This window comes from Poeciliopsis prolifica, unplaced genomic scaffold (assembly GCF_027474105.1).
Source record: "Poeciliopsis prolifica strain line A6 unplaced genomic scaffold, Auburn_PproV2 SCAFFOLD018, whole genome shotgun sequence".
Taxonomy (NCBI): Eukaryota; Metazoa; Chordata; class Actinopteri; order Cyprinodontiformes; family Poeciliidae; genus Poeciliopsis; species Poeciliopsis prolifica.
Genome location: NW_026562393.1, coordinates 2,106,614 through 2,132,318, shown reverse-complemented (window position 1 = coordinate 2,132,318; position 25,705 = coordinate 2,106,614). Strand labels below are relative to the sequence as shown.

Here is a 25,705-nt window from a genome sequence, read left to right as displayed (position 1 = left end):
ACCTTTTAAATCCCTACTTATATTAATTAGAAACAGTTTGGTGAGGTGTTCGAGTCCGTCACAGTGTGTGTGCCGGTGAGTGTGTATGCATTATAATGGAGAGGAGGGGTGGCTCTGTCGTGTCTGGAGCCTATCGCGTCCTCTCTGCGCGCTCCTGACACTCCTCCAAAACACGAACACTTAATATATGTATGTCACAGGTTAAAAAGTGGCGCATGTGTTTCAGTCACTGTTGGAGTCAAATAAAAGACATCTACTCACTAGTAGTAGTAGTAGTAGAAAAAAAAAAAAAGAAAAAGAAAAGAAAACAGAAAAAGCTCAAGTTTGGTGTGAACGGAGATGTTTTCACCTCTGAGCGGCGGACAAGTTTAAATGTGCCGCGTTTCTCTCCTAGGTGAGGATAAAACAGTCCAGACTCTGCTGCTTTTGTTGTTATTTTTCTTCTTTTTTTCTCTCTTTTCCTTTTTACCGGCAGTCTGAGTTAAGCTTATGACTTTTGACACACTCCGGGAGCGACGCTGCAAATGGGCGGCATAGGTGGCAGCCTCTACCTCAGCATGTTGAATGGGACTGAAGCGCAAACTCTCGGAAAGAGCGTCGACATCAGCAGCCACCTCCACCGCGGCGGCAAGGATCTAGCCGAGTTCAAGATGGGCATCCAGGACACCCGCTTCTACTATCCGGACTCGGTTCAGGGCGGCCAGGACCCGCTGGCCCTGCCCTACCACACGGACCAGACAGTGGGGGGCTACGGGGCGCCAGCCGGCAGGTTTTACGCGCAGAGCTTGAGCGGCTGCCCCTACGGCGGGGTGCGCTCTCCGCAAAGGAGCGGCGCCGGGCAGGGATACGTCCCCGCGGCGGGAGAGGGGTTCCCCACTGGAGGTAAAGACCCGGTGTACTCCCCCTCTGCGGAGAACTACCCGGGCTTCCAGCACGGCTATCAGCGGCCTCTCTACCCTTTACCTGGGCTGCAGGTGTGCGGGAAGACCCAGGTTGTGCTAAATAACTACCCGCTGTGGGCCAAGTTTCACAAGTTTCAGACCGAGATGATAATCACCAAGCAGGGCAGGTAGGTCTCACCCTCATTGCTCACCGTCTTTGCACAGACACTTGTAGAGGAAATTACACATTTTGCACTTTAGGACTTTATGTTGGAAGTTTTATCTGTTCAGAGCCGTGCAGGCGGAAAAACCATCACTGGTCAGGTGGTAGAACTGTTGCAAACTTTTTGTAATTTATTTATTTGTTTTTTTGGTGTGACTTTTTCAGATTGAACGCTCATAATTAACAAAGATTTCCAGTTTTGATAAGACACAAACCAACTTTCAGAGATTAGTTTCTCTGGCAGCATCAGTGCAAGCCAAATACTTTTTTCTTTGCCACTGAACATTTTTGAGGTTTCATTGTTAAGGGTGAAAAAATGCTTTTGTGCGAGAGACACATGTTGAGAAATCTTTCTGAAATCATCTGAATTAGCTTTCTAGGAGCTCGTGTTACCTCTTCTGAAGTTAAACCATCTGTAAAAAGATTTAGAAAAAAATTAAATCACACATTGCTGCTCAGTCGAGACAGAAAGAAGGCCTAATAATAATGAAACCGCCACTACTGCGGTGAATTAAACTGTTAAAGCGGATGCCAAAGTTGTGATAAACACTAGAAAAAAAAGAAGAAGAAATGTTTTAGTTGCAGGGCAGAGGGGAAAGAAAAACACAGAGAGTGAGCGATAAAGGGAGAGAGAGACGCTGCCGGGCTTCTCTGCAGGTCACCGAGCATTAAGATGCAACCACGTCGATGGGGATTAATTCTCTAATACGCGACACTTGTGTTTGACAGAAGGTTTCAGGCCAAAGGTTTCTCATGGCTCAGATCTGCACCAAAAAAAAAAAAACAAATCCATGTCACCATAATAGCAGTGATATTCTCGGCACATCTGTAGACTCTTCTCTTGTTTTGTTTTGGGTTTTTAAAAAAAATAAATTTCATGCAAAGGTTAAAAAAAACCTTTATATAAGACAGAAACAAGAAGAATTAAGGTGCTGCAGCTCTTCTTGCAGATTAGTCCCCTTTGACCTTCTTTGCTTGTGTCTTTGCTTTCTGGTTGAGTGCAAAAAAAAAAAAAGAGTTGAAGAAGTGGAGCACAGTTCAGGCTCCTCTTTGAAGTCAACAAAAGCTTATTTTAAATGTATGAGTGCCATTTGCAATACCTGAGCAAAGAAATCAATTTAACGGCTGAAATCACCACTCACTCTTACACCTAAACTCCACGTTTCCAAGGGTTATGATGTCGCAGTTGTTTCTGATGAGCGGGACGTCAGATTAAGGTTGTCTTAGATAGTTAAAGCTTCACGACTGAAAAAGAGATGGAAGATGCACTTGCATTTGCTCAAAAGTAAAGCAACAACAAACCAATTTAATGGTTAATCTCAAGAATTCCAGTATCCTACATTTGGGTTAAACATCATTTCCTGAAGTCTTCTCCTCCCACTGTCCATTGGCTCTTAATGGAGGCAGTGGTTAAAATATCCCACTTATCCCATGCACAGTAGACGTCAACACTCTGTGTTCTTTCTGCTTGGTAGAGAAGAAAAAAATGTATATTTCCATATTTGTTGCCAATAGAGCAAAGAAAAAGCTCTGCAGTTGGTCTAAAACCTGCGAGCATTAAAAAATAACTAACTGTTGTGCTGATAAAAATGATTTTAATCAGAGAAATTGATATGGTTTTTTTTTTCTGTTAAAATTCAAATGCAATATATTGATGCTACTCAAGGTAGACATTGCAGCAGTTATGATGTAATTCAAAATATGTCATATAGTTTTTTAGGTTTCCAAGCATATTGGCAGAAAACCCTTGATTCCAAATGAACGATTGCTAACTGTAGGCTTAGCATGAGGGGCAATGAGAGAAGTAGGATTTAGGTATTTTTATAATTTTTTTATTGTTAATCATCACGAAAACTGCAAATATATTATTTTATGTTCTGATATATTATTAAATAATTGAAACATCACTGATAATAGCATCACATGTCTTTGCTTAAAAAGCACTTCCACAAGAAATACAATTCGAAAGCCGCTGTGTCTGGTGCATTCAGATCGCCACCTACATATTTTCTATTTGCAATGAGACTACATCAAAGTATGTCTGAGGATTTTTGTGCACAGAAAGTCACTCAATCTTTTTCTTGGGAAACTGTCAACACTTCACCAGAACTTATAAGATATTTAAAAAGTCGATTTAGTTTTTATTTGGTTACACTTGGTGCTCTGTTTCTCCTCTTTCTTAACAGACATTAAAAAGCTGCTTGTGTGTGTTTACATGTTAAGAATCGGTGTGAGATGATGATGCATCAGCTTCTGGATGGAGAGCCCCATGCCTCAGCGCGATATTTGAAACTCATGTGCCAGGGGACGTGGGTTGGGGTTGAGGTGTAGAAATAGGGTTAGGCGATTTTGTTATAATTTTGGTGACTCCTTTTATTGCATCAATGCATATTTTGTGCGTGCATGCAAAGATTCAGGTGAAGATGTGGCTTTTCTTTCCTGTTGTTTCTTGTTATTTTTACCCAGGTGTGTGTGCGTGTGTCGCCGTGTGTGTGTCATTTGACAATAACTCCCCTTGACAGCTTCCTCTCCAGAAACACTCACTGTGGTCAGAAGATTTTAGTCCACCAGGTTATGTAATTAAAATGCATTTTTATTTTTGAAGCCGCTATTTTTTTTAAATAAAAAAAAGTTATACTGACAAAAGACATTATGCACATAGGGCTTTTCAATCCACACGTGAGAAAAAGCCAATTTTCATGTGTGCAAAAAACCACAGACCTCACATTATGAAAATTTCAATTCCTGACGATGACTGTGCTGTTTGCCTTTTACCTGTGTAAACAAGAAAGACATTTTCTCAAGAAACAGAAGAAGATTTTAGAGAAGTTGAGCAGAGCAGCACTAAAAGAGAATCTTTTTTACCTGTTTTTTTTTTTCAATATCAGAGGAAAAATCCTCGTCAAATTTTAATCCTGGGTTCAGGCCTCCAAAGTAATTTTACTGTGATTTCAGAGAGCAGTCCGAGGGTCTGCAATGTTAATCAAAACATCTTCAGGAGGAAGGGTGAGAGAAATGTGAAGGGAAGGGTCAAACACCAGCGAGGCTTCAGATGGCCACACTGAGGAGCCGAGGTACCTTTGAAGTTCAGGAAGTAAAAGAGGAGATTCTCCCTCTCTCTCTTTCGTTTTTTTTTTTCCCTGCTTTCTTCACCTGATACATGCAGGGTGCAAAGATCTCTCAGAAGTTTTTACTCATGTACCACACCTGGCCTTTGAAATATAGATGCATTTTTGTGACCCCGTGGCAGAGCGAGGGAGAGTTCAGCCGCTCTTCTCACGAGCCAAATTCAGATCGCTGCACGAGCCGTTGCCATTTCAGGTGCCGTGTTTGTGGCAAAGTTCAGGCGTGCTGGGTGCCGTCGAGCCGCCGCGGTTCAACATCCATCACTGTTTCAAATGTATTCAGTTTGGCTCCAAAACATAGGATTTTATTCTGGCTTGGTTTTAGTTGCAGCGGGCGACTAAAACTGAAACAAGAAAGTGAAATTTTCTCTCCGTCGATCATTGCTTTGGCCATTTTTATAATCTCACACCTGTGGGTGTTCTTTTTTTTTTTTTTTTTATTCAGATATGAGTCAAAAAAGAAAAGTTTTCCCTGCAGTGGGTTTCTCTCCATCGAAGGGGGAAATTTGGTGGAAAATTAAATATATTTTTTTTCACTCGTAAAACTTCTAAAACATGTTTGTGCTGTTAAAAGAAGGCACTGAAATGAGTATTTAGGAGCCAAATGTAATATTTTTTACAAAATTGATTCTGAGACTTGTGGCTGTTAAAAAAAAGTTTGCACTTATCTCAGAAACCTGCTGCATCAAGTGAAAACTGTATATCTTAGCTACAATAAGTGCACTGCAATAAAATTTTAGGAACTAATTTATGATTCAAAAACAATTTATTTTTTAAGCATTAAATGATAAGTCACATTTTTAAAATTTATGTTTCTGGCACTTATTTCCTGTATCAGGTTTTGACTAATCTTACTAATTTAATTACTAATTAATAATTAGTAATTAGTAATAGCTTGTGCTATTCTCTACCACAAGCTATTACTAATTAATAGCTTGTGCTATTACTAATTACTAACGCAGTGTGTCTTCCAGGAAGGAGAGTGAACTGACTAAGATCTCACTTTATAACATGTTTTAGGGAAATCTGCTACAGGAGGATTCATGCTCATCTGCTCTCTTTGCTCCCCTGAGTCCAAGCAGTGACACACTGCAGTTTAACGTCAGCTCTCTTTGCAGAAGGAAACAATCATTTGATTTTGTTTGCTCCCAAGAATAGAAAGTACAAGTCAGTACTGAAGGTAGCTGCTAAGGCTAAATCATATTAATAAGCAAGATCTGACCCAACATGAAACGTTATTAAAAAAAAACAGAAGAAGAAGAAGAATCACTTTTGAGCTTAGTAATTGTGTTAGAATCTGTTTTATTTGATCGACATTTTCGAGTAAATCAGAGTATGTGGTCAACGCTGCAGGTGTTTTCCTACATTTGTGCTAAAATATCATCAGATGAACCAATAATAAAGCAATATTTAGGAAGAACGTTTGGAAGTGACGTTTATTCATTTTCTTGCTCGTTGTTTAAAAAGCAGAAGCGGGACCATTTCAAGGTTTTGACAGTATGACCAGTCATTTCCTGTTCAGCTGTCTATGTGTGCCTTTGCAGCCTTTTCGCAGAAACATCTAGTGCCAATATTTTCACATAGCCGAGCTGAGAACTTCCTCCTTTCGTGCAAAAAAACAAAAATCCTCCTCATTCAATGGCCATTCGAGAGCACCGCAGTTTGAGCCGCAGGCCTATTAATACAATCCTCACTGTTGCTGTTGATCGCAGAGAGAAGTTCTCTATATTTGGTATTAGTAAGGTCAATAGAAATGCAAAAGAGTTCTAAAAATAACGTTATCTGGAAGGAATTTTAAATAAAATGGGAGAAGGCATGTTTTTGACAGGTTTTTTTGTGTGCATAACTGAAGCCACAGCGCCGCAGTCTAATAATGTCTAATAATTCATCAAGTGTTGTGAAACAACCATCCACTCTCTACCTTCTGCTTCACCCAGGTTGGGTGGTGGAGGCAGCAGCCAGAGCAGAGAGACCCAGACTCTTGAGTCATCTCATACAAAGGAATCCCAAATTTTGTTTCAAATAAGTGTTTCTTGTTGCAAATATGAAATTTGGTCCCAGAAGCAACTATATTTATTTATAGTTTAGTGAGAATAGTCGGTTTTGAGTGAATCTAGAGCTTCTTGACAATGATTTGAAATCTGATCTCTTTAACAATAAAATATTTGAGATACTAATTTGTAAAACAAATATCCAACTTTGAACCCAACAAGCACTTCTTGATTGTAGATTTGAAATTTAGTCTTCAATAAAGTAATGTAGTAACTTGTTCTTTTTTCTTGTTGCTTTTTTGGGGGGTTGTAATATAACCTAACTATATGTATCTCATTTTTATAATAGTTTAATTTAAGCGGAATCAGAGATCCTTGTTGCACATTTGGAATTCAGTCTTTAATAAACTGCTACAATCACCTTTATTTTAAGTATATGTGTGTGTGTGTGTGTGTGTGTGTGTGGGGGTGTGTGTGTGTGTGTGTGTGTGGTGTGTGTGTGTGTGTGGTGTGTGTGTGCGTGTGTGTGTGTAAAGAGAGAGAGAAAGACAGATACATATGTTTGTGTTCATCATGGATACAAAATCTGAAAAAATTTCAAGAGATATTAATACTTTTGCAAGGCATTGCACAAAACTGTAGATTCAGCCCCATGAACTCAAGCCTCCCTCTCCAAAGTGAAGCTAAGGCAATGCAATAAAAAGTCAATCCTGGGTCACTAAAATGAACATCCTTACCTTGTTTCAGCACCACTGCTCTCTCACTTCCTGTGGCAGATATTTGTGCCCGTTCATTAGGCAATGTTTGCTCTCAAAGACACCAATGCCATCAGTCAGCTTGTGTTCACCTCAAGCACTTTGACGGCTTTAGACCTTTAATTGTGACCCATCGGAAGGTTTTGCAATAGAAATCTACTGGAAGTGCTCATGATCACAGAGACTGAAATGTATCAAGGACAAATTAAAACTATCATCTCTCAGGACACGACTCAAAACTGGTTTTTTTGCACTTCATTGCTGTAGGGACTCATCCTTGGTGGTTTCTGGTCACAGTTTATCCAGGTGTTAAATGAAGGCAACTGGACTTGCTTCACCTCTCATCCAAAATCAGTCAATACAGAAACAGGGGTTGTCTACATGTTAAGGGAGTGATTGTGTCCGGCAGCAGCTGTAGACTGGCATGTTTTCGTCACAGATGATCAAGCGCACGCACGGTGACAAAAACCGGACCTGAGCTCCTGTCCGGATGCATCAGCGCATGCACTCGTGTGGAAAAGTCCTCTCCCCGGTGAATAGCCGGTGCCTCTTCTCCTCTCAAGCTCCTCTCTCTCATCCCCAGGATATAGTCGTCCCCCTTCACCCACCCCCTCTTTACTCCACCCTTTTCCTTTTCTCTCTCTTTCTCTAACCTCACCTTCCCCCCTGCGGTTTCCCATACTTTCTGTCAGCTCCTCCCCTTCCTCTTTCTCCAGCATCCACACAGTTTATTGTAATTTTTTATGTATTTTTAAATGTCTGTCTCTGTATTACTGTCTGGTTCAGCACACTCTTCTGTCTCCGTGGTATTATGTCTGGATGCAGTCTACAGTCATGAGCCCTTTTGCAGAGATACACGACATTTCATGATCATTTTTTTGGGTTTATGAACTGCACAGTTGCAGGTCTAAGCTCCACTGCCGCCAAGGCAAGTGGAGCTACACGTAAGCATATGCTGGCTACATAAAAGTCAATTCATATACCATCAAACTAATGATATTGTCATCAGAGGGGAGTCTCATGACTGTACTTCTTTTTTCTACCACAACTCTGGAAATAGCTGCTGCTGCTCTGATGTCTTCACTGTTTTTCAGCTTCTCTGTTCTGTACATAAAACCCAAGCCCGCCTGCGTATGCAAATACCCCTCTGTGTTGTGTTTTCTATGGTTTCCCCCTATCTCCAGTTCTGATTTCCTATAAAAGGCTCACTATAAGTAAATTGCCAATTTCAATGTAGCAAGAATGATAACTGTTCATACACTTTCTAGATTACTTTCACACTCTGTAGGTGGGTTGAGCCATTCATATGGGTTTCTGTTTTCAGTTGTATTAAACGCTGCAGTGGAAGAAGAGCTCTTTCACCTGTTGCACGCCTCTAAAGAGCTGCTGGCATGATTAGGTTTCATAGAACTATGATTGATCGTTAAACTGGACTCGCTGTGTTGTTGGAAAAACCCGACTGGCACCGAGCAGATGAGCTGTTCTCGCTCCCTTACAGATTTCTTTTGTTTTTGACTTTGTAGTCATTTTTGAATGTTTCCGGTGATCAAAAAAAAAATTATATTTTATATCAAAAACATTATGTGAAAAAGGAATCATCATCAGTGTTAAATAATACATTAGCTGATCAAACACGTCATTTGGATAAATGAGTTCAGTTTCACCATCAATGTCAAGGCTTGGTTCTGCAGAATCAGATAACAGGGTGTATTTGACAGCCTAAAGTGGGTTGAGTAAAATTCAAAACAGATAAGAAGTAACACTTGAACATTCATCATTGGTTCATTTGCAGGTCTTGAATTTGTGCATGTTGTTTAGCTTTTTTGAGATTTTTTTTTTTTAGCCTGCTTCATATCATCAGACGAGTCCATTTGAGTGATGTCAAGTCTGGCAGTATGAGGTCATTATATGAAAACTACATTCTGTATGTTCTCATCTTTGATATTTAACTTTAGCAGTGACAACAAAGCAAGGCGGAGACGACTGTAAGAGGCCAAATGTTTGTTTTTTTTAAATTGTGGCAACCAGAAAAAGATGATAGTGACACATCAATTCATATAAATATTTATTCAAAATGTTTGCATGAATGCAGCGGACAGGGTGTTCTTGGTTTCAAGAATAAGAATAAAACAGAGTGAAGCTTACAGACAGTCTGCCAACAGCTTCTCAGAACAAGATCAATTCAGAAACTTAAGAATTTTCCTGTGTGTTAAATCAAAAGCTAAATAGGGAATGGCGAAGAGGTATTGTTTTATTTTGTCTCACTGAGTAGTATACTAATGCAAACTTAATAAGGCATGTCAGTAAAAAAAATTTTACTTGAAAAGTAGTCAGAAAGAGAGGAAAGGAGATCTTGTAAGTATTTAGTTTGATGTGCTTGTGATTGAGACTCTTGAGTTGGTGCACCTTTGTGTTGAACAAATAAATATGTTCATCACTCGGTTAGAAGTACATTGAAAGAGACTAATTGCTACATTTAATATTGATATGGATTAATGTGCTACATTGACTTGATATTTTTTTTTAGGTACAGCAAGTTTTCTCTCTGTTTTTTGAAAAAAATATTTCCAAAATGTCAACTTATTTATGGAAATCCAGTATTACATATGAAGTTGTACTCTGGATGTCGGGTCACATGACTCGACATCAAGTAAGCAGCTGTTTCATTTAAAAATAGTGAGGCATAAAAGTAGTGAAATCATCATATCCCCTGATTAAAACGTTTTAATTTCCTGTTGTTTAACATGGTGAAATGTGAACTGGACCCTTGACTCCTCCTGGTGATTTCCATCTTTGTTTTTTTACAATTATGTAAATGTAACTGCTTTTTACAGCACTATCATACATTTTAATAAAGCAACAATAGCCTCTTAAAAATCCTACTAAAAAAAAAGAAATATTTAATTTGTTGCTGTTGTTTCTAGCCCTCTAGTGCTCAGAAGATGAATTATTTTTCAAGACAGAATTTGCGTTTCCATGTGGTGATAATTTCATTTCCACTCAGTCATGTAAAAGGGTTGAGCTGTATTGTGACACAGCATAGCTCTGCTAGTTGTGGCCACAGTAAGCTTGTTTTCCGTCAGCTGTGGTTGCTCAGATGCAAGTCTGCACCAGTTGGAAATATTAATCAACAGAGCTTCTTCACCAGAGCTGCACACACACACAAAGTGTTACTGTTTTGCCTTCTGATCTACACTGGAAAGCATTGAATACAAAGGAAAATCTATTGCATCATCTTCCTGTTTTATGGCACGCCAGTGTTTGCATCTGGATTTATGCCAACAAAATTCAAGCATCTGCTTGAATTTTAGAAAATGCAAAGTTTTTGCAAGGAAATGGGAGAAAAAAGGCCAAAGTTAAAATTCTCTTGAAAAGTATCAGAGGCAATGTATTTTTAAAGCCCTCTAGAAGTTGTATTTGTTACAGAAAGGGAAACTTTCAATTGTTTTGTTCATTTTGCAAAAGAGATCAAAGAAAATCTGAATTCCAGTTGAGGAAATAGCAGCTAACAGCTAGTGTTGCCTCCACTCGGCTGAAATATCTTCAGTGACTCACTGTTTGCCATCGTCTCCTTGTTTTTTCGTATCTGAGGAACATTTGGCCCAATCCTCACTTGTAGCTGGGAGATGTTTGAGAGGCTTCAAGCCGGTTTCAAGTTACGTCACAGCCGATAAATGAAACCAAAATCTGTTGACTCACCCCAGAACTACATTTCTTAGTATTCAAACAGTCATTGCTGAATTCATTGGCATGTTTTGGATTATTGTCATGTCGCAATGACCGGTTCTGCACCTACCTAATTATTTTTTCTGATGGTCTTATTCTCCTCAAGCATTCAGAATAATGTGATGATATTTGTGGCACTTCCTTTCTTTATGGTATTGAAAGTATTGAATGGCGTATTAAGTCAGACTCATCTGTCCACAGAACATTATTGTAGAAGAGCTGGTCTTTACATCTTTTGTGGCTAACTTTGCCTTTTTATGTTTTTCTTAGAGAGCATAAGGTTTTAAACTTAAACTTGTGAAGTCGCATTTTGATTACATGAAGAAACTTTTGCGTAACGGTAACAAGAATGAGGTGTAGGCCATGTGATAAAACTTTATATTTTTTGGGAGCTTCTTTTAGCATCTTGCCGTCTACTCTCAGGGTGAATTTTCTTGGTTGTTGGCAGTTGTTTCAAATATACAAACTATTTTTTGTGCAGTGGGAAAGCTGAATTAAATTCTTCTGAGACATCTTTAGATTGTCTCCCAGACTCAGAAAGTGACACAGACCTCTTTCTGGAGACCTAGTTCTATTTTACTGTTTACTCTCATTTTTAACATTCTGTTGCACACCAGATTAAATGTCTGAGGCTCAATAAGGGCAAACCTTAATCAAAATGTGGGGTTCGGTCATATTACGGATGTAATATCCTTGTCTTTAATGTCAGCCACTTTAAGTGTGAATAAATGTGTTTCTTTCGTTCTTATTATGTATATGCGTTGACTTAATTTCTCAATATTGTTGAAATTCATATTAAATATTTGCATGTCCCGTTTTGTTTGAAAACACATGGGGTGTTACAGAGTGCCCGAATTTTGTATGTATTTCATTGTAGCCAGGAAAATGAATGAATGAAAATAAATAAGAGGCAGAGAGATCTAAAAAGAAAAGTCATCCCACTCTGGAAAATTATTCATTTGGAGACCATAAATATGGTGACTGCTATAATATTACAACTAATAAAAACTAATTTACTCTTTAAAGAAATTTGCAACACTGAAAATCTTGGTGTCAAAGACAGACACTTCATATGTGTGAATAAATTTTCACTTTATACTAATGCAAACTTAATGCCTCTCTGCTTTGTTACGGCATAATTTAAATGCAGTAGATCTCTATCTTGTTTCGAAGAAGCCATTTCTGTAGGTTAATGGTGTTAAGCCTTAGTTTTATCATAAGAACGCACCTTTTTACTGTAAAGCAGCAAGCGCATTCACAATGGATCTTATCTACACCATTTGTTCCACCCACAACAAAGTGCCTTAGACAAGAAATAAAAGGGTGTTCCTGAAAGGCCGATTGTGTATGTTTGTATCTACCTTTCTCGTCCTACATTAATGACTAAGCCATGCAATCACTTGTACTTATCTACTATTTCACACATTAGTTTATATACATGTACAAATGCAAACCTTGGAAACCAGAGGGGATTCATTAGAGCTGAACTTAATGCCATGAGATGTGCAGCAAACTCACTGCATAATGAGCGACATGTCATCTGAAATAGTTAATTCCCCTCCTCCTGTATCAGAAAGAATCAAAAGTAGAGGGAATTACCTCTTACTCATCACAAATTTAGCAAAACCTCGAAAGGTGTTCAATCGTTGTAAAACAGGCAGGTTAAAGGTCAAACATTTGGCCCTGCTTTATGCACACAGCCACTCCAATACGATGCATATCGCTTCAACATTTTTATGCAAGTACATTACATTTATCACCTGTATTTTACATAACCAGTCATTTGTTTCTCCATCCCAGTATTATTTTAATCACTGTTATCTTGAAATGATTGCTCATTAGCTTAGCTTTAGCCAAATATAACTTGGAATTAGCTAGCATTGCTATTATTATATATATATATATATATATATATATATATATATATATATATATATATATATATATATATATATATTATATATATATATATATATATATATATATATATATATATAGTATTAATATATTGTAATAGTACAATATATTAACACCATTGTAAAATCTGATCAAGTTGCATGTTGGTTTGTTTGCTAATAACAGAAGCACTTTTATCCCTTTAGCATTTGCATTTTATATGATTATGTTTTATTATGTATGCACTGGAGACTGTATTTATTCCTCTGCTTTTTTAGCATTATAGTAATTTTCTTATAACTTCTCTATGTTAGCATATTATTCACTTAACCGTAGCTGTGTATCATTTTGAGAGCCTTAATTCACTCAATTTTACAGCTTTATGTTACCACACTTTTTAAATAATGTTGATTCTCTAGATAATATTTCTTTTGCTCAGTATTCTGTGTTGGCATAATCTTTGGACTGTAAATAACTAGTTTGGGTCTTTTTGAAACCCAAAAGTACAAATTTTGTTCACAAAACATTTAATGTAACATTTATCCAAATGTAGTATTATTTTTCTATATGAAAACCTTCCTAAACTGTTAGTCATGGCATATAAGGTCTGTTTCCATTACATCATTACTAAAGTGTTATAAATGGAAAATCTTGCATAGTGTTATTCCCAGACATTGATCAAAAAAAGAAAGTCCTGGTGGTTATCAAACTGATAAATTAAGTTAAAACAGGAACATTTGTGGTAAAAGTAGATAAATTAAAATAAAACTATAACAAAAATAGACATCATTAAAGAAAATATCTTTGGTGAAATCTTTGTACAATTAATTTTTGGTATCTAAATTATCCCATTTTAAAAACTCCTGTGATTTGTAATCATTGTCTTAATTCAGTTTCAAAACAAAGCATCGTTCTTTCAGAGTTCAGTTCATCTCAATAAACTTCACAGCTGCTGCATTTGGATTTCTAAAAAGTTGTGTGTTGCGCTTGTGGAAGATAACGTCTGTCTGTGAGTGCAAGACTGTGACAGCCAGGGGATAAATATGTAAATTAAAACAGATTGAGTCATGCAGTTATATATATTGTTGCCTTGCTCTATATCTCAGTTTCACAGGAAAACTAATTTTATAGCTTCTTTGTCGTGACTCTGACCTGTATTTTGGGTGCTGAGCATCAGCGGGCCCCGACTGCGCCAGAGTGTTTGTAGCCACAGCTGTGTGTCATTTTGATTTGGAGTAACTCAGCTTTTTCCGCCGCTTTCCCTGGCAGTGAATCTGGGGACGCCCTGACCTCCCAGTTACCTCGTCTCACTGAAACCATTGGTGGTCAAAATGAGTTCAACATGTAAAGCCCCGGCAATCAAGAGCATCTTCTGGGGCATCTTTTATTAACAGCAGCATTAAATATTCACCCACAGACTCAGCCTTCTCTAAACCACCACCTCCCCACCCGTTCTTCACTCTAATTCTAAGGAAACAAAGCGAGTATTTGGTATACTGACGCCACCAATCATTTCTTTGGTTTAAAATAAAAAAAATCCCTCATAATAAATTGAGACTATTTCAGATTTTCATGTAATTGTCCCCTCTGTTCGAATATGTTGGGATTTTTTCTATTTACACTGACTAGTTATGATAAAAGTAAGACAGTATATGTCACACAAATATGTTTATTGAAATATAAGTTTTTTTAAGATGGAAAATATGTTTGAGACTTCAACTATCGCTTTAAATTGAGTGAAAATAGCCAAAAATCCTTCTTTTTGTTGAATAGAATTGTTTTAATGACAATTTAAGTTCATAATGCAAAACAGGATTTTTTTCACACCCAGAGCTCCAAAAGTTTAGTGGCTTCTCAGCTTCTTTGTTGGACAAAAGTTCTCTCAGTTAAATGTACGTTTGACCAGAATCGATCAGCCACTTCAAACATGGATATTTAGGTAGCACACAAGGGGCGTGTTACCAAGCCAATAAGGAAAAAGAAGGAATGAACGTAGCTAATAAGGAAGAGTTAGGCCGTTGTGATACAGGAGCGTTTCACAGATGTACACAGCAAAAACAATAAACCATATTTTTAGTTTAGTTTCTAGTGCAAATATCTTATTTACACTTAAAACAAGACCAACTAACTTAAAATAAACTTTTTAGAGAAATGTAGAGGTTTGTTTTAAGTAAATAATTCCTTAATATTGATGAAAAAGTACTTGTTGTTTTCAAAGAAAATTATTATAAGATGTGAAGAATGTGTTGCTATGAGTAAAATAATCTGCTGATAGAACTGATACTTTTTCATTAATATCAAGAAATGCTTTGCTTAAAACAAGCTTAGTTTTGGCTTATTTCAAGTTTACTAAGTCATTGGCGCTAAAAACTAGACCAGAAATACTTGTTAAGATTTTATATTTCTGCAGTGTGCTGTTTATGTGTTTCTTTTTTATTCTTCAAGTTGTATGAGTTCAAGAAATGTCAGATAAACATTCACTTGTGTTTATCCAGGAGGATGTTTCCCTTCCTGAGCTTCAACATCAGCGTGTTGGATCCGTCCGCCCATTATAACGTCTACGTAGACGTGGTTCTGGCCGATCAGCACCACTGGAGGTACCAGGGAGGCAAATGGGTCCAGTGTGGGAAAGCAGAGGGTAACATGCCAGGTGTGTATAAAACCATCGCACTAAAGAAATCCACTAGATGAAATTTACATTTTCAAATCTCAAAAAGGTGAAAAAAATGCAAGGTAAAAATTACACATATAAAAATAAAAATTAAAAGTTTTTCTGAAATTTTTACTAACAGATATTGTTGTAGTTTTTACTTATTTAGAGGATTCAGGCTGAACTTACTCTGTAAATAAACTAAATTGGTTTAGATTAGTTTCTCAGTCAAGTTAATTTGTTAACCACTTTTACTACGAATGGCATTAAAGTCACACTTATGTTAGAGCAGCACAAATTTATTCCACATCATACTTTATGCTGAAACTGTTTTTCATACATAATCAGCAGTTTTCACTTTGGTATTGAAGTGTTGAAAGCAGCATATTCATCCTCCCAGTAGTAATAAAGTAACTTTTGTCTTGAAAGTGGTTCTTTTTCTTCCTCTTATCTTTTCAAAATGATTCATTTCAAGTAATGTCATAAATCTCAGAAGACGTCATAACGCTCTTACTGCTTCACAAACAAAACAAAAAGAACCTGCACCAGTGCCTGCCAATAATGCACTTACCCCACCTTCAGCCACAACTGATGGAGAAAAAACTCAAAGTAATCTTCGTGAACCCAGATTTTCAGCTGTAGATTAGATAACATCAGGTGGAGCACAAAACCTCTTTTCAGGCTCTGGAGAGCTCAGAAGTTTTCATCTCAATGCGTGCAACATGGAGGATCTCGAGGAAGTGGTTTGTGTAGCAGCACATCCACAGGCAATAGAGGCAACCAGAATGTGCATCACGATGCACTGGTAGGCACTTTCTTGTGGACGCTCTGGTGTTGCTTTACGTCTGCCGCTTCTCTGCAGGTTCTGTTTGGTTTGATGAAACCGACTTAAATCATAGCTGAAGCTACAGTTCACTGTCAGGACTTTTAACTCTTTAGAAGCAGCAAAAAAAACAGGCTAGATGTGCTATTTCAATGGATGGTAACTTTACTTTTATGGTTTTTACAGATTTAATTATCAATGTCAGCGCAATGAAGCCACAAGGTTTTCCACTTTAGCCTATAGACGTCACTATATGTTAAAATATGGATGTCTTTTTAAACAATACAAAATTATACACTGTATAAAAATGATATAATGCCTGTAAAAATTAATCACAGCAGATCCTCCTGAAAGCACTCTGCTCACAGTGATGCATGTTGGAGGCAGCATCATGCTGTGTGAAGGCTGATCTGATCAGATTTGGTGGGAAAATGAGTTAAGATAAAGCTTTTCCACCCATTCACCTTTGACACTTTATCGTGCTACAAACACAAGGAATGAATCTAATGTATCCAAAGATTCATTCTATCCAACCAGTTTTGGATAGAAGCTGAATTTTTACTCAGTTTGACCGAATCATTCTAAGACACTAATATGATGTATGTATTGGAAACAAATGAATAGTTCTTTGGCAGACCTGTGCAGAACCTGAAGACATGCTGAGGATGTAACTCAACTAGTTGCATCTCTCAACAGTTCAGTGAGAAGTCTTCAAAGACAAGACCCTTGCTGAGGTTCCTCTGGTCATTCATAAACCACAGAGTAAAGCTGCCACGTTCGTGTGTCACCATGTGAATGGTGTGTTCAGGGTGAAGCAAAGTGTCACTTTCTCTCTTCACACTGTATTTTGTACATAAGAGGAAAAAAAAACCTACTTTGGTCTGATCTGATAGACCAACCCCTTCCACCATTTTGGTGCCTTTTGAAGGATTTGAGGGCATGAACTGCCTTCACATTAAAATGTATATTTGCTATTTTGGTTCAATTCAGTTTATTCAATTTAGTTAATGTACATGGGGCCAATCCACAACAAATGTCATCTCGAGGCACTTCAACAAAAAGATTTATTTCAGTTCAATCACTCCTGCATTCCAGTTACTCCTACTTATTAAACAGCACAGAAAACTCTGTTCATTTTTCAAAGTACCTTACAAAGGTTTTGAGGAAACCCAATAGATTGCATTGATTGCATTCACTCCTCCTGGACCAGCAAGTATCGGCAATCGCTTGTGTTGTTGACTTTACATTAATCCCCACCAAGCACGTATTTTAAAAGTTTTCTTTAAAAGTTAAAAAAAAAATGGTTTTATGTATATTAACTTAGGATATGAGCAAAACAATTGGTCCATGTGTTTAGATCCTCCCAGTCCTATTTGGGGCCCACTTCATTTCATTTGAAAAGTTTTTTTTGGGAAAGAATTTTTTTTCCCTACATCTTATACTCCTTGATCTCTTCTCCTTCAACTCCACTGTTCTTCCTGTTCTCACTTGAATAAAACACATACACATAAAAGCAAGTTGAACCTATGATTGATGATAGACAAACCACATTCATATAAATGACAGAAACTCTAAGGTGTTGTCACACGTTTGCCAGTTGTTGTGGAAAAGGCAAATGATGATGTGCTAAAGTTGTGGAAACTGTGGTGACACAGCTTTTCTCAATTAGATTTAATAGTGCACTTCATGTGGTATGAACAAAATCAGGTTAGAAGGTCATTGTGGTGATGCTGTGAAAATTCATGGCGGTACAGTTTATGAGAGCAGTAAAGTATCAAAGGAATTAGAAAGCATAGCATGGCTGATTACAGGATGCAGCACTTAAAGTGGAAATGTGTTAAACTGACAAAGACAAAAAATCATAATAATATTGCTTTTTAAATTATTTTGCAAACAGAAATCAAATGTTCTGGATTTTTTAAGCGGTACAAAATGGATGGATGGGTTATGTGACCTATAAATTTCTTAATTTATCTATTAATCTATTCGAGTGCCTTGGAAAAATATTCAAAATAGTTCAAATGTTTCATATTTTGTCTTGTTACAACTACAATCCTCAGTGTATTTTATTGGGTTTTATGTAACAGACCAGCAAAAAGTAGGGCCTACCAAAACATCCACCTAAACTGACAAGTCAGACGAGGTCAGCATTACTAATCTGAAATTGGAGAATCTCTTGATAAATCTCGGATTAGTCTTCAGATTTCAGACCTTGGCTCACATTCAAAATGCAATGTGTGGACGTCACTGCATATCATCTTTAAAACAAACTATAGCAACAGTAAAACAAGAGGCAAAGTCATTCTGTGGGGATGCTTTTTCTTAGCAGCTTGACTGGTTTTCCTCCAGCTTCCCTGCTATCTTGTCTAGCACATGAAATCCCAAACAAATAAAATGAGGTCAGTCAAGATAAGAAAATGTAAAAGGTCAAGTGGTAAAAATACTTTTGTAAGTCACTGTCAAAGTGCAACTAAAACCCTTGTTCCTGTGGCTGATGACTTCCTTTGGTGACTCCAGGGAATCGGATATACATGCACCCTGACTCTCCCAACTCAGGGGCTCATTGGATGAGACAAGAAGTGTCATTCAGCAAGCTTAAGCTCACCAACAACAAGGGCAGCACCAACAACGTGGCACAGGTATCACCTCCCTCCTTCCTTTTCAAATGATCCCTTGAAAATCAAACAGTTTGTGTCAATATTTTTTTACATTTGCTAAATTGAGCTTTTTGTCACACAGAAATGTGTTCTAGTGTCTCGGTCCTGACATGTTAAAATCCCTGAATCATTGTGTGAAAGTGTTCTGGCATCATTTGATTTTTTTTTTGTCCTAATAAGGTGATTTTGTGATTTTTTTTTCCCCCTCAGATGATTGTGCTCCAGTCGCTCCACAAGTACCAGCCACGTCTTCACATAGTGGAGGTGAAGGAGGACGGCTCAGAGGACCCCTTCCTGTCCTCTAAAGCTCAGACGTTTGTCTTTCCTGAGACGCAGTTCATCGCCGTCACGGCTTATCAGAACGCAGACGTAAGATTTATTTTTTTCGCACACATTGTTCACTGGAAGAAATTAGATTATATTATTACTTAGCTGTTATAGTTCTTTTGAAACTGAATGGATCTGATTTTTGCATGCATGCATACAGTGGCATGGAAAAACTATTTGCACCTGTCCAGAATTTTTCTGTTTTTGCCTTTTTTTTTCTCTCTCTTGCATGTTTCAAATAACAAAACTAATTTTAACAGCGGTCTATATGCAGTATAGACATACTGGCATCGATTCTGTAGGTATGATCACCCACTTTGTGATTCTAAATATCAACTCTTTCCAGCATGTTGACTTCGTTAATTATTACTCAGTGACCTCCTCTCTAACTGCTCTCTTGTTTCTTCATGGTAGTTGCTTACTCCTTCTCTTTTTCCTGTGCCTACATTCTCTCGCTGCCCTCCTCCTGTTCCCTACACAGATCACTCAGCTGAAAATAGACCATAACCCCTTCGCGAAAGGTTTCCGCGACAATTACGACACGTAAGTAATTTGGAAAATACTTGTGTTTGTAAAGAGAGCGCAGCAGCAAATCCTCTCCTTTTTGCTCTGGTTTGAGAACATTGTGTGAACTCGGCCTAAATAATGCAACTGGATCAGTGCTGTCACTGAAATGCCCTGAGTGCTCATGTCGCCTTTTTAATATTAGAATAGGTGCAATTACTGCGCTGCTGCTGAGCATGCTGCAGTGAAGGGGTGTGAGGGGCTCTGAGATGTTTGATAGTTGTTTGAGGTTTGGGCAGGAAATAACACCTTCTTCTTTTTCCTCTTCTTCTCACACTCTCTTCTCTTCCCCTCCTCCTCCCTCCTGCCTAGGCTCTACGCTCCTCCCGACTCTGATCGCCTCACCCCTTCCCCTACAGAGGGCCAGCAGTTGCTACCGGGGACCTGCTACCCACAGAGCTACCTTTCTGAACAATATATTAGCCCCCTGTCGCAGACCCGCTTCTATGGCCGTGATCACATCGGCATGGGCCAGCAGCACAAAGACCCATCCTCTAGCCCTGGACCCCACAGTCGCTGGTACCTGCCCCCACAGCAGAACATACCACCGAACCGGCTTGACTTCACATCCTCCTATGAGGGGGACTTCTCTGGAAATGGCTTCTACAAGCCGTTCCCCCTGCAGACGTCCGCTCACCATGCCCTCAGCTACTACCCAGAGCATCATTTTGCGTCGAGCAGCGTATCGGTATCTGCGGCCGGGTCAGCAGGATGGAGCACAAGCAGGCACACTCCACAGTATCCCAGCAAACCCGCCCCCACTCTGAGCTGGTTCAGACCCATTTCGTCGTCCTCCTCCTCCTCGTCATCTTCCACGCCCCCCGGGAATCCCAGGCTGCACCCACCTACGCTCCTGGAGTCCCTGCAGCCGCCCGTGCTGCATGAAAAGCCGAAAGACCCCACCGGAGTGGCAGCTGAGGACCCCTGGCTCGAGCCACCCTCCGTCAAATCAGCAGACTCGGCCGACTCGGGCATGTTTGAGGGAAACAAGAAGAGGAGAGTCTCGCCCTACACGTCCAGCACTGAAAACTCCCCGCCTCCGCGTGCTGCAGAGGTCTGTGAAAAAGACAGCAACAGCGATCCAGACTACTACGGCTATTACGCTCACTGAGGGCCTCTTGTTTCATCACAAACGTTTCTTAACGCCCTCTCACAGAGCCCTGAGTCTGTCCGGTCTGCCAGGTCTTCATGATGGATTGAAACGAACAGAACCACAAAATATCAGCCCTCACAGCGGAAAAACATCCACACCGTAAAGTTTCATCTCACAAGAGTCAAATGATCACAGGAGGAACTGGTAAGGACAGTGACAAAATGAACAAAAGTGGATATGACTGGGACTCTGGCCTACAGTCACATAAACACCAAACAGACATACAGAGGTGTGACTGAAGTCTTTGAAACATCTGGAGATTTAAGAGGGGGGGAAAGCCCAAACATCTGCATATCTGCTTGCTGACAGATGCCTGCAGGAATTGTCTGTTCTTTCTGCATCAAACCCACTCCGGCTGCGGTGCCATGTCTCGTCTGTGTCTTCCTTCGCACCCTCAACCGTTTACACATTTCTTCACGATGTGCTCACATTCATTTCTCCCAGTGATTCTTTGCCGAAACTGGTTAGCAAAAAAAAAACAAAAAAAAACAACAGAAAAACTCATGTCCTCTCTAACCTTTGGCTTATAATAAACGATGCAGCTCCCACTTGTGGCAGTAGAGGAGAAGTGCAAGCAGATAGTGTAAAGGTCAATGTCAGAGCAGGTTTTAGGACAGCTTTGCAGACTAGTGTTAAGAATGGCAGTGACGGCAAAAGCACAATAAAATAGACGCGTTATCTGAAGATTGCACAGCATCTGACAGTGATCATTGCATAATGTTTAATCATACACACAAAGTCAAAAACAAAGGCAGATTCAGTTCCTTTCATGTGTTCAAACACCAAGAAGTTTTCCAAATTTTGTTTCTTTATTACCTCAAACCTGTTTTTAATGCCATTCTGTGATAGACCGATGCAAATTAGTGAATACTTAAGAAGCTCAACAACTTTTTGATACTTTTTTTTCTTCTTTTTTTTTATTTTTTTACAAATAATGTAAACAATGTGACAATATTGTTTATAGAATCCCTCTAGTTTTATGGCTCTGTGCTCAAAGTGTGCATGGAGAGACTGAAATTTCTGACTATTCTTCTGTGCAAAAACACCTGAACTTTAAATTTCAAATCAATTGTTAATCAGAGTTAATTTTTGCATTTGTTTTGATCTAGAGTTCATCTCATGCAGGAAGATGATCTTCAGCTCCAGGATCAAGTCTCTATTGGGTTTTCTTGGGAATATCCAATACGTATCTGAGATACGGATCTCAGATACGTATTGGATATTAATATCTCATATTGGATATTCTCATGAGTTACGTGTCTCTGCAGCTCCCTCAGAGTAACCATGGGCCTCCTTCATAGTTGTCTCATTGTCCAGTCTGTCAATTTAGGTAAGTTTGTAGTCGTGCTATACTCTTTCCATTTTCAGATGATGGAGAGATCACTGCTCTTTAAATTTGAAATATCTGCTGTAAACTTCATTCGCCCTTTTTTTCCACTCAACGTTTAGTAGCAGCTGTAGGGTAACAATTAATTTAGATATTCCTTATGGAAAAAGCTTTTAACAAGACCAGCTGTCCAAAGGCATACGGGTGTAGAGTGCGAAGATTCTGACCTTGCAATAATTAGTCAATATCAAATCACTCCCGTCAACAAACAAATAAACCCACAATCAGTATGAGCATCAATAACTCTCCAATAGTGTCATAGAGAGAAGCATACAAGCTTTTAAAACACAGACAAAATGGCAGTCATTCTGTAGATCAGTTGATAGTAAGCCGCCCACATGCACCTGTAGTTAAACTGACGAGGCGCTGTCAGCCTCAGACCACAATAAACAGGAAGCACAAAGTGACCAGACCGACACTCTGAATTTCCCCTCTGGTCTCTGGACCCATCATGTGGTGACGCTGGTTGACAGAGGCCCGGCTCCTCGTCAGGTGACAGAAATAAAGAGTGAGGCTACAGTCGGAGCTGATCAGAGGTCTGCTTCTCACTCCTCACCAGGTGTGCTGAATGCCTCAGACAACACCGGAGGCGACAAGCGAGCACCTCGTGTTATCTATCAGGGAAATTTCAATGTTGACTGTCCAAGCTCAAATTACTTACATGGAGTTGGTGTCAACTGATGGAACCATTACTACTGTAACAAGCAGAAATTCAACAACTGCCATATGCGGTTAAAGCTGAGTAGAAATGCTCATTTTTAAAAAGCATGTTTATATTTTAACCTCTTTGTAAATTTAATGAGTTCTCTGTAAATCTGCAGAGGAAAGAAAGCGAAATATTTAAAAGCATTTCTGAAACAATGTCCTTGGAAAAAAGGTTGCTGCATCCACCTATCCATTTCTTTTCATTGTTTATACCCGCTCATCCTTGCAGAGCTGCAGGGAGAACTGCTCCTATCTACAGGGGTCCTGGACACCCTGGGGAGATTATCAGCATAGAGACATACACACAACACCCATACACAGACATAGTCATACCTAAGAACAATTTAGAGAGGCCAACTAACCTGAGTCATGTTTTTGAACATTGAGAGGATGCTGGAGTACCCAGGGACAACCCACAAATGCACAGGGAGAACAGGCAAACTCCATGCAGAAACCAGCCGCCCACTGTGCAGCCACAAGCTATGTCCTATGTAGACTAAATAACCATAACAAAGAGCAAAAATTAAGATTCAAACTTTAAAATTTTATAGTAATGTTGGTGCACCTGGGTGCTGAAACTATCCACTTGTTTAGCCTATTTTTTGCTAAATGACACCATGTACCTACTTATAGTAGCTAATAGCTATAATTTACTGGTGACATGGCATTAGCTGAAGCTAATCAGCAGCTTTTTGTTGTTTATTTAATGCCAGAAATTAAATAAGGAGATTATGAAATGTGTTTGTAATGGTCTGAATGATAACAAACGTAATGATTCATTAAATAGTAACAAGGTGCTGAAAACACATTAGAGAGAAAATCTCAATGTTTCTTGTGTTATATTTCTAAAAGAAAATGTTTCTTATTTAATTTATTCATATTTGTCAAATAATTATTCTCGGAATACATTGATGAAGGTTTTCCAGTGTTTTCCAAAAGGGCATTTAAATGAAATGAAGATGTTTTAGTTCGAGGGTGCTTGTGCAGAAACAAAGAGGAAAAAGTGTCACAGAAATACCGGCCTGCAAATATATCGGTTGCTTTTTTTATTTTCTGTGGTCTCCATGGTATACATATATACCATATATATATACCATATATACTTGTCTCCTCACCGACAAGGCGGCAAAATCTCACATCAAACAACTGCATTAAAATGCTGTCAGATACCTCAGGAAGGGCCCCTGCTGAACATCCCAGATATTATGATAAACTTTAACCAGTGACTTGGCTCCTTCATATTCCCAGTGTTTTTTTTTTTTTTCCTATGGCACATTTCCCTTTAGATGAAAACAGGACTGCGTTTCTGGAGACTTTGCTGTACAGTTTTCAAAAAAAAAAAAAAAAGCAGAGCGTGAATAAAGGAGACCACACAGCTCACGCCACAAATGTTCGTTTCTGTGTGTGAAAGGTTTGTGCCGTTTAGGGAGCAGTAATTGTTCTTTTACTCATGAGATGCTTGTAAACTGCAGCAAACAAATGAGTAATGGAGATTTGTCGAGGAGGAAAAACGAAACTTATTTATTGAACATGGCATATATGTATATTTGTTGTTTTTTTAATGAAATTAAAGCTTTCACCTCTCAACCTCTGGCTGATTTTTACTTGCTAGTTTAACTGTAATGCACATGAACACTGCAAAGCAGACATCATTAGACATCAAACTGTGATTTTTGATTTGGTCTAGTCAGCCTCTCGTCTCGCAGACAATGTTTTGGAAACTATTAAAATATGTTATCTAGACACTATTATCATCAGAACTGTTTGCTTGGATGTCAGTCAACACATATCTAATATCTCTCAGACTTATTATCTTATGTTTAAATCCACAGCGCAGTCCAGTTACCTAATGATCACTCATAACTTGGAAAACTGGTAAACGTATAAAACTGAATGTAATATTGTCTTTTAATCAGTAGGAAACCTTATGTGGTAAACTTGAGTGTGAGACACAGCTTCCAGTTCAGGAGTGGTTATGATAACATATGGATACGTGTGCGTGCGTGCGTGCGTGCGTGCATGCGTGTGTGTGTGTGTGTGTGTTTCTGTGATTTAGCATTTAAGGCCCATTTTTCCAATACATACTATAAGAACTGCTATGGGGCTCAAAGCCCAGGTTTAAAGTTTTAATTGAGTTTAGGTTAGGTTTAGGGAAAGAGTAAAGGTCAGGCTTTAGAAATGAATCAAACAGGAATGAATTGAAATAGTGCAAAATCCTCCTTGTGAAGGCAGAAAGACAGAATGTGAGCAAAGCATTAAAAACAATCCAATGTGTTCTACTGATTTTACACATGTTTAGTCAATTATCTATCTTGCTTCCTCACAAACTGGACAGTTTTTTACTTATGATATGACAGGGGGAAAAAATAATTAAATTATTATATTTAATTATATCATAATTAGTCAAGGTTACACAGAATGATGGGTTTTCCATACCATTCATACATAAAACATTACTGTTCTGACTTGAAAGTTTTGTTAAACAAAACATTTTCCAATTTTAATGTAAAATGTATTTTATTCTATACACTACAATGAAAAATAAATTGATTAGAGGAACAAGCTTGCTACAGAATGAATAACCTTAACAAAAATTTTGTTGAACCATTTGTTGACCTAATTTCAGTGTTCAGACTTCTGCTGTAAGTCTGTGAGCGCCTCACATGTTGATTTGATCAAGAGGAAATCTTTTGTCCACTGTTGGTTCCAGGAGACACGTTTCAGACCGATTTAGTTCAGGATTCTGGCTTGGCTGTTCTGACACTTTCACTCGATTCCGATAAAGATGCTGTTTGGGTGAACTGGACTCACTGTGATGCTGATGCATCGTTAGCTTTGAAGA

At 38.6% G+C, this 25,705-nt stretch overlaps 1 protein-coding gene across 2 annotated transcripts; it reads left to right on the top strand.

Moving 5' to 3' along the window:
• The first annotated feature begins 245 nt into the window (after positions 1-245).
• On the top strand, positions 246-24,444 carry tbx21 (T-box transcription factor 21). Of its 2 annotated transcripts, XM_055043162.1 has the most exons (7): positions 246-394; positions 476-1,069; positions 15,093-15,247; positions 18,588-18,709; positions 18,938-19,096; positions 19,536-19,597; positions 19,931-24,444. In XM_055043162.1, the coding sequence occupies exons 2-7, from the start codon at positions 525-527 to the stop codon at positions 20,727-20,729; spliced, it is 1,842 nt and encodes a 613-aa protein (XP_054899137.1). In that variant the 5' UTR covers positions 246-394; positions 476-524; the 3' UTR covers positions 20,730-24,444. The 2 variants fall into 2 exon arrangements, with proteins under 2 accessions (XP_054899137.1, XP_054899136.1); XM_055043161.1 differs by having other exon boundaries at positions 246-1,069.
• The last annotated feature ends 1,261 nt before the right edge of the window (positions 24,445-25,705 follow it).